Raw genomic sequence first — 10,347 nt, 5'->3', positions numbered from 1 at the left:
GTTATATTTATGTGCAACAATTTTATATTTCAGAATACCTGGCTATCTCTTATTCTCATAGAGTTCTTCAGAGAATTCAACTTTAATTTTTATTTGTATTCTGAATCTAGGTATTCCAAAATATGTTTCTTTTTTATTTTGTGTTTCCTAATTTAAGCTATTTTATTTGATATCTTGCAGTCTGTTTTTATATATTTATTTTAAAGTGCTGTTTTCAATACCTTTACTTTTTAATATCTTGGCAATACAGCTAACAGATTCAATTTTTTATTACTAACCTAAACATTTGTTGTTTGTATTCTTAATTTTAGGTTCTGAAGGGGTCAAAAAAGTTAGTCATGACTGTGCAGTCAGTGGGACGGATTCCAGGTGGTTTTGTCACCAACCATGTTTACAGCTGGGTTGATCCCCTAGGCCGAAGTGTGTCACCACCCGCCGATCTGCTAGACCACCACAGTAATTCACTCAAAAGAAAAGAAAGTTCAAAGAAAGGTACTTTTCGGCTTCTGCAAGAGGGAGATGAGAAAAAGGTAAGTGGCACATGGATAGATTGCAGATTTTTGTTTTAAAATTTCATTTGAATAATCGTGTAAATATTAAAAAATATTAAAAATGTAAGCATAATATTAAAGGAACAAAAGGTGTTTGGGAAAATGTGATAAAAGTCATACTGTCACTGTGTGTGCTCTAAGAGGTTATACAGACCGTGAAACAAAAACATGTTCTATGTCATATGACAGAGTAATTCTAAAAATGGAAATTAAAAAATAGGGCTTCATAACACAACAGTTTGAGTCCTTTGTAGAACTGCTATTGAAAAGTAAAAATATATTATATCATATATTATATTATATTATATTATATTATATTATATTATATTATATTATATTATATTCAGCTACATTTGTGAAAAGATCAGAGTTACAGTCTTAGCTTTTTCTACATTATACCAGCATATACTGATGCTTAATCTGTGTATTATTATGTTGTTCTGACATGGAATTATTGAGACCAAGAGAAAGTAGACACACAGACACACAGGCACACACACACACACACACATGTGCACACACACACACACACACACTCACACACACACACACACACACACACACACACACACACACACACACACACACACACACACACACACGTCTGCAAGGCCCATCTAAGCAGTTTTCCTTTCAGCTTTTCATTGAGCAGATTATTTTATAGCTCTTTTCCACCACATCTAGGTTAGAAATGATTTCTGTCTGAGAAGTGCACATAATCTCTTAAGTGAAAAAAATGTCCAATTAAAATATTATCAGTTTATGAAAGTGTTTTTGGTTTAAGAGGTGTTACATGCTGATTTTGTATTCATTAGTTATTATACAAAACTGTAACAGCACCAATGAGGCACACTACTCATGTGAAAGTTATATCTGAATTGAAGTCACTATAGCCTTATGCTTCATACTCTTAAATGTTTTAATGGCAACACTTTAACTGAGAGAATTAAAACCAGCCAAATCCAATGATCAGACCACATTTGTCCATGTACTCATGTATCCAGTGTTTTCAATAAAACTTGATTTCATTTTACAATCCATTTCTCAGAATTATTCTTTTTTTCACCTCATATTTTCAAAATTATCACTCTCAATAGATTCTCTAAAATGCTTGCAACTCTTGCTAACTGACCACCTTGGTTTGATCAGTTAGCATGATGTGGAGAAATTGTGATTCAGGGACAGATATGGCTACACAGAGAAAAACCTCATTATTGGCTTATTACCATGTTTCTGAATCAAACACTTGTGCTTTCAGGCCTGACTGCACTAGTTTTCAGCCTAGACGATGACGCTTTGTATTAGCAAAGGTACCCCCAATGCATACAGACCTATACACACACACACACACACACACACACACACACACACACACACACACACACACACACACACACACACACACACACACACACACACACACACGTATCTATGCTCACACACACTCCCATACATTATCTGCACACTGAGTGCTTCCATGGGAATGAAGGACATTCTGCTGTGTTTTATGGCAGTCACTTTTTCCTTTTAGAGTAGTCCTAGGGAGTAAATTGGGAGCTACTGGGAGAACACATGGATAATTACCATAAGCCAGTCCCACAGACTGACTCATTAGCTTGTGGCTTTGTCCACTACATTGCTTTCAACCATGAAGCTTCTGTGAGGGGAAAACTTCAGTGGTACAGTATTCTCTGAATTCAAAAGGTCAACCATGATATGGAAACTTTCCTAATTATGGCTAACACACAATGCTAAGAACATTTCAGGGTCTGTGTTTAGATAAAGCAGTTTCAAAAAGTTTATCTTTTTTCTTTTGTGATATTGTGATTCCCAAAAATTTCAGTAGGAATATTAATTCTCCTTATGTAGCCTGTCTTACTCTAAAACTCAGATTTGTGGTAATACAATAAAAATAGTAAATTGTTGCTCCACATTATCAAAAATATGGTTAACAACAGAAAAAATGTTGACGAAAGCAAAGTAATTAAAATAACAGTATTTGTACGTTTGCATTGCCACAAGCCTCACACCCCCCCACATCACCACATCATCACAACTCTTAAATATACAAATTCCAAGATTACTCAAATTTGAAGTAAGAGGATGTTTACTTATCCCCAATGTTTAGCAATCTATAACATGGTATAGCTCCTAATAGTACAGGGTCCAGTTACTGCTTCTCAACAGAATAGCACTCAGAATGCTGCCTTAGATAACATATTATACTATCATTAAACTCTTCATACCTGCATATGTAGTTTTTCCCAAAAATTTACATCCGTTATTTGTTTGCAGCCAATTTCCCCCTGCTTTTTTCTTGGTTAGCCCTCAGTTAAAGTTCCGTACCCTGAAAACACTTGCTTATATTAAATGTCATTGTTTGATTTTTTTAATAGAAAAAAATGTCAAACTGTTTGCCTTTGATGGGGAATAGATTACATATACTCTAAGGAAATATGCTCTTTTTCTCCCATTCAGACAGGAACTGCAGAACATTTTTCTTTTTGGAATAACTAAAAATCATAATCCTAATAATATTATAATTCCTTTTTTTCATTTAAAAAATCTGACATCCTGCTTGTACTCCATTTTTGCCCACTGATCTTTTATCCATTTAGTTACTATATACATGTTAGTAATCTTTCAGACATATGATTACTGGATATATCTTAATGACCACAATTGTTTCCTAAATCTGTTATTTTTTTTGTCCTTCTCTTATATAGTGGTTTACTCTACTGTCTTCTTTTTTTTTGGTGGGGGGGTTCTCTATTTCCATATGAGACTTTTCTATCCATATTAGTACTTTCCTCATTATTAGTGTTTTTTCCTCTTCAGTTTATCATACGTACACTATATTGTAACTGTTACTTAAATCCCTTCCCTTTTTTCTTTTTAATTTCTTCCTCACATTTTTTGATTTGGCAGAATTTTCTTCAATATGCAAATTTCCTTCATGGTTACTTTTCTTTCATTCTTTTTTTCCACTGCTTTAGTGTGATTTAGATAAACCTGTTTGACTATATCAAATTTTTTAAATAATTTTGTACAATTTTCTTCTTTCTTTATTTTCCACAAGTCATACACTATTTATAAGGACAGTATCCACCAAATATTCTTGTTCTTGCATGAGGAGAATATCTGACAGTTATCCTGTTATTGTTTACTAACATTGTGTTTGTTTCCAAATTTTCATCTTTATCATATTATGTCACTCCAAGACCATAATCCTTGTTTACCTTAAATCTCTATAACACTAAAAAGCACACCTCTCAACCTCTTATTGCAAGAAAGCTGGACAAAGCCAAATATAATGGGGGGGGGGGTTAGACTAAAAAATAAGGACATATTTTAAATATTGCTCTTATAAACTTAGAAAGCTAGAAACAAGGAAGTAACCAGCATTGAAAAAATAACTCAAAATAATTAAAAGACAATGCCACTGGCCAGTAGCTTATAAAAAGCTCAATTTAATACGGAAAAAAAATTAAATAAAAACAGTTGATTAAGAGATTTTTTTCCAGACACATCAGAATCTGAATCAAAACACACACACAATCCCCCTCTTTTATACACTTTGCAATTATAAACTAATTAATTAATTTACCACCTTAACAAATAAGTATAATGGGCCACTACCGATGTGAAAAACAAAGTTTTCATTAAAACTGATATACCAGCTCTAATACAAAAAATGACTTCATGGTTTATTAGATGTCATTGTTAATAAAGAATGCATGGAAATATTTTCATTTATACCTGGGAATTGGGTAGCATTTAAACTCATCTGCCATTTGTCTTCTTTGAAACCACATTTACCTGTCCCAGTGTATTGATTCACAGAATGTCCAGTATCATAAGACCCCCATTTGAACAAATCCTTCAAGTTCATGCCAGTCGTATACACAAACACAGGTTCATCTCCCAATAAGTGATGTACATGAGGACTGTTTCTTAAAATGTTCCAGTTTCTTCTTACAATTTCCTTAATTTCATTTACCTGGGGGCTATACTGAGCAACCAAAGTTCTTATGATACTGGATATTCTGTGACGCAATATACTGGGACAGGTAAATGTGGTTCCTGTTCCCAAAGTTGTTATATTCTTGAGGTGGGATACCTAGAATTTTATGTGGGTAAATTGAAGTGGCAGCTCTGTAAGAGAATTTATGAACATAATTATGATATAACAAAGTGTAATGAAAACAATGCTCTATTTAAATATACAAGGATTTGTCATTCTTACAAGACATTTTATTTGGCATCCTGAAAAGGGTTCAAGTTAACCCCAACGGGGGGAATTATAAATTACTTTTGGAATCCAATGAAGCCAAATGGCAGATGAGATTAAATGCTACCCATTTCCCAGGTATAAATGAAAATATTTCCATTGATTCTTTATTAACAATGAAATCTAATAAACTATAAAGTATTTTTTTTGTATTAGATGATTTTAGAGATGGTTTTAATGAAAAACTTGTTTTTCACATTGGTAGTGGCCCATTATATTTGTTTGTTAACAAGCTGGTTAATTAGTTTAATTGTGAATTGTATAAAAGAGGGGGATTGTATGTGTTTTGAGTCAGATTCTGATGAAGTCCTGATGTATTTGGATGAAAGCACGTAATCAATTGTTTTTATTTTAAGTTTTTCTGTATTAAATTGAGCTTTTTATAAGTTACTGGCCAGTGGTGGTGTTGTCTTTTAGTTATTTTAAAGTTGCTAAAATTATACAATTTGTGTTAGCATGTATTTTCTTAAAGATACAATGTTTGAAATTCAAATGTATGCCATTATTTAGTGGCTTTCGTCATCAGTAATTTGCCAGAAAAGCACAAATTTTAGGAGGAAGAGACCAAAAGTATGAGGCAAAAATCTTGATATTCTGTGAAATTCTGGACAGTTTAAGAGGTATGTTAGAAAGTAACATCATTTGCTCATTATTATAGAATATCTTCAGCAGGAAATGCATCACTACACAATTATATCTGCACATTAGTCTGCTTCATTAATACATGTTATGTAAACAGAAAGGAACGCACAGTGCAAAAACCTTCTTTTCAAATCTTCTATACAAACATTTCAAATGAAATACTGTTCTGATTTATAACCCTCATTTTAAAAAATGCATATTGTAATATTGATCTAATTTGGTTCATTGTACATCCCGGTGAATATAAAATTCCATACTAAACAGAATATTTCAATGCTATTGGGCTGCACTTATAACATATTTGTATTTCCGTTTACCAGATTTTCTTCTTTCTGGTTGTAGCTTTGTACACTTATCTTAAAATTCTTGATATGGCATCCTCCACCCTCATTCCACTCCTGTCTGTTTCCATCTTCTCATATCTCTTTTCTTGCAACCCATCATCATCTAGTTACCTTGATCTAATCCTTGTTTTGCTTTTATCCTTTACAGATCCACTGATATTACTATTAAACTGACCAGCATCTCACCCTCTATATTTCTCATGAGGTCAGGCAGCAAAGTCGGTTCTGAATGCAACACTTCACTAAATTTTTCTAGCATTTTGTCTAGTAATCCTTCTGTCATACTCTGTTCCACATATTTAGTCTGCATTACGGATGTTCTCTCCATAAGCTGCACAGAGCAAAGTCTCAAGATGCTAATACCATCTATCCCAAGGTACATTCTAAATGGCCCCTTTGCTGAAAAATCAGAGCAATTTCTCCAGTATACTGACCAAGTGCCAGTCATCAGTATGATTTTTACCTGTGTCTTACTTGAAAAAAGCCATAAGTTCCGAGGGACTAATCCAATTAAACTGGTAAATTATAGAGCTATTCAAAGGGTTGTTAACCATAAAGTTTATTTTAATGAGTGGGTACTGTGTCCCCCTTTTTTTTGGTATATGCTTTGCCAATCATAAAACAGTCTAAACCATCATTCCATACTTTTAGCAAGGTTTCATTCTGTCTACTATTGTCAGCCTGATATAATCAGATAGTATTCTGAGTACTGCCTTGCCCTTTGTTCACACACTTACACACACACACGTGTGTGTGTGTGTGTGTGTGTGTGTGTGTGTGTGTGTGTGTGTATATGTTTTAAGAATATTTTGCAGTTGGACACACAGGTGCAGAGTTTTAGTAAGTTGTGTTATACTGTAAATGCAAGAAAAAGTATTTGTCACAATCAAATGGAAAGCTATTTATATACAGCTTATGACTCAGCAGATAACAGGCAACCAGAATTCTCTGACAAATGTGTCAGGGTCCCAAAAGTCTCTGATAACTAAAATGTCTTAGTTAAATAAAACAGTTTTTCAGGTAATATCTCAGAGAATAAGCTAAACACGCCTCCCTGGGTCTCCACTAGCTCAGAGAAATATGGCCCGTAACTCCAACCTGTAGGACTTCCACTAGTGGTCACAACAAACACAAATTACACACTCCCTGTTTTAGAACCAGAGTATGCCACCTTGTCACATTTTTTTTTTTGTAAAAAAAAAAAACCCCACCAGCCTCTTTTGGAACTCACTTTGACACCAAGATCTTCTGTCTTGTTGGTGACCCTGTCTTACAGAAACACCTGCCTCTTACTGCCATTAATCACCTGTAATCTTAGGTAATTCTCTTAAGAGGACCCCCCCAGATCTTTAATTTAACACTCACTGCAACAATTACAGATCCTCACAGATGCTCCATATGGTGTACCTAGCAGTATTACCTATGTCTGTACCTGGTGGTACCAGCCACTTGGCATTCTCAGTAATGCAATCATACTATGTTACAGTAAATATATGTATGGCATCAGTTTTAAATCTTAAATGACCTTTTGCTTGACAGGGGATGAACTGACTAAATTTGATGACACCCATTCTGTCGACTTCTAGAATGCGGTGAGACAGCTACTTGACCTCCTGCAGGTCCCTGGTAAAACCTGTTCTAGAATTTCATGCAGGTCATGCAGTTGAGATTCTGTATAATGATTTTAATATAGTAAATGTCAATAATGTGGACTGTTAGTAATTACAAATGCATTTTATCATGGAATTTGTATATTAGTGTTGCGTACTTGTATTTTACACAGTGTGCACAGATATGTATAAGACCTTTCATGATGCAAAAAGTGGTAACATAGCCCAAATATATCCTCTAGCACTTGCTGGATAGTGCTTCAGATTACTGATTTTGTTTATATATACAGATGCTTTGTTCATAATGGGTCAGTATATAAGTGTATAAGTCAAAGGCAGCGCTAATTTCTGATTTTTAATTCTTAAAATGTGGGAATAAAAGTACAGATTTTCATTCTAAATGACAGCAGAGATGGTACTTTTTTGGTTGAACAGCAATAACTTTTGTTATGCTTTGATGAGGAGGACTGAAGGTTAAGAGAAAGAAGTGAAGGAGAAAGATACACTACACTATTAGATGAAACTATCAGAAAAGGTTTACTGACAAGTATGCTATTGATAAAGGCTGACAGCAAACATCAGTTTAGCTAGGCAGCTATATGGTAATTAAATACAGCTAATAGCCATCCTGGAGGCAGGACTTATTGTATGTAAGTAACTCACTAATTGCAGAAGATGATATGTTGCAGTTATACACCCTGGAGCACTCCAAAGGATTGTGACAGCACATGACTATACAGTCACCTCATTCAGGTGTCCAGGAGAATTTTCATTCGAAGGATTGCATGAATTACCTCTACTCAACATTGTTGCATATCAGGGTTAGCACAGTAAGAGAGGGTTAGGTAGTGAAAGAAAAAAAAAAAACAGCAACCTCTGAACCATTAGTCATGCGGATTTCTGACATCCTGCTGTATCTATATCAGCGTAGGAAGTCAAAATGTGATTGTCATATTTGGAGCACTTTAGGTATATATTTCTCGGATGGCTACTAAAGAAGAGACAGTTAAAAATTGCAGTGGATAAGATGGGCATTACTGGTTGTGACAAAATGAGTCAGAGGCCTAAAAGAACAAAATTGAATAAAACAAAATAATCAGATTAGAAGCCAGTATGGCATCATAGCTTAGACTCTGAAATAGCAAAGTGAAATGTGCTGCTTAACTGGGTATGATATTACAGTATATACTTACATAATAAGTTACTAGACCAGAATAATGTCATTTTGTCTCTCCTGCAAGTATGCACTTGTTTAATGTTCCAGTTGTTTAGTAAAGTCTTAGAAAGAAGAAACTAGACTAAGATAGTAGAGGGTAAAAAGTACAGAAATGCTCACATCAGAGATGGAAGAGCACTAGTAAGAACATTGGATATGTCTTGTTATAAAACTATTCAGATTACAGGGAATATGAGGGGAGATGATTGCCTAATGAAGCTTGGTTAGAAGTCCAAAAGTGCTTAGAAACAATGTCATTTCATTTACACCCTGAACTAAACAAAATTGCATTCAAACTGAAACCTAAATATTTTTTTTTACAGAGATGTTGTCTTTTACCACCCCCCAATAACTATTTATTATAACCCTCTTCATTGTAACTGTATGTCAAGGAAATGACTATTTTCTACATGGCAGCCTTCTTTGCTGCCTTTAGAATTCCTTCAGGTATGTAAATTCCAGCGTTTGCGTAGTTCATCCCTGATTTAGTTTGCTATTCCCTTAGCATTACATTCTTTTTTACATTTTTAAGAGATCGAAGGCTAACCTAGAGCTGAGCACTGGTGACTGATAGTAGTCAAGTGGCAAAATGGCCGTCTGCTAAGGGAATTTCAATTTATTCATAAAGAAGGAAGGATTACATATTAGTAGCACTTTGTATTTGTTCCTGACAATATACTGAAAAAAGATCTGAGGAGGGATCTGCACTGCGCAAATTCCAAAAGCACATTACAAGGTGCCATTGGAAAACAACTCTCCCTCCAAAAAGTAAAAAAAAATAAATAAATAAATAAAATAAAAAGAACATGCATTTATAAAACTTCCACTTATAACTTTCAGTGCAGTAACATTTGGTGCCAAATGAAGATCAGCACTGTAACTCTGTGAAAGATCAATTCAGAAAGAGGGCATCAGGGTTCTTAAATGGGGAGTTTAGTATGCGTCACCAAGTTGAAAAATTGTTTAGTATATTAACTCATTCATTCTTTACCAAATGAGTAGTTTTTCTGAGCAAATTGATACAGTAGTATTGTAAGACTGAATGAATGACTTCACTGCTTGGTGCATTACCGGGTAAGACAGTTCATCTAAAATAATTAAAACATGCTATTTTAAGTGACCAAACTCATTGCAGTTGTAGAGAGCATCTACTGTAATGGAATTCTACACTGGATAACATTCTTCGCCAAAAAATATAACTGGTCACTAAAAACCCAGTAAACAGCTTTGATCCATAATTGTAACTCATCATTGTTATTTGAATGCAGTATTACATTTGTGACTTAAGATATACATCAAAAGCTGGTGCTAACCTTGGGAGGTTGTGCTGAGTGATGTATAATATCTTTTTTTTTCTGAATTGTGTTAATGGTTGAATGTACCATAGATGTTCTTATTAGAATAGTGTAATTTTTTTCTTAGTCTGATATTATAAATTATTGCAGTGCTGAGTGTACTAACTTGTGATAGATGTGTATGTAGTTAATGCTGTGAGTAGTTCTTAATGGTTATAGGATAATTCTTTGAACTCTGTTTTGAACACTGGCTGCCTATCAAACAACATGCTGATTTCTACTTGCCTATGAACTATTTAAACGTTGTCAAGAATTACACCATTTCCTCAGTAGCTTCTAAACTGTGCAGAGATCCATCAACATAAAACCTTAGACATCTTAACCACTCATGTCGTCTC

The 10,347-nt window shown here is 34.3% G+C and overlaps 1 protein-coding gene across 1 annotated transcript in view; it reads left to right on the top strand.

Annotated features, from left to right (window-relative positions):
• Positions 1-317: 317 nt before the first annotated feature.
• LOC122790640 (whirlin-like) overlaps positions 318-10,347 on the top strand; it is a 464,842-nt gene continuing 454,812 nt past the window's right edge. The window contains exon 1 of the mRNA XM_044058165.1: positions 318-530. Within this exon, the coding sequence (XP_043914100.1) occupies positions 339-530 (192 nt within the window). The 5' untranslated portion in view covers positions 318-338. The remainder of the gene's footprint in view (positions 531-10,347) is intronic.

Source organism: Protopterus annectens, chromosome 16.part0, assembly GCF_019279795.1.
Source record: "Protopterus annectens isolate FY-2018-M chromosome 16.part0, PAN1.0, whole genome shotgun sequence".
Classification (NCBI taxonomy): Eukaryota; Metazoa; Chordata; order Ceratodontiformes; family Protopteridae; genus Protopterus; species Protopterus annectens.
The sequence above is the reverse complement of the archived record's forward strand: the minus strand, read 5'-3'. Positions and strand labels throughout refer to the sequence as shown.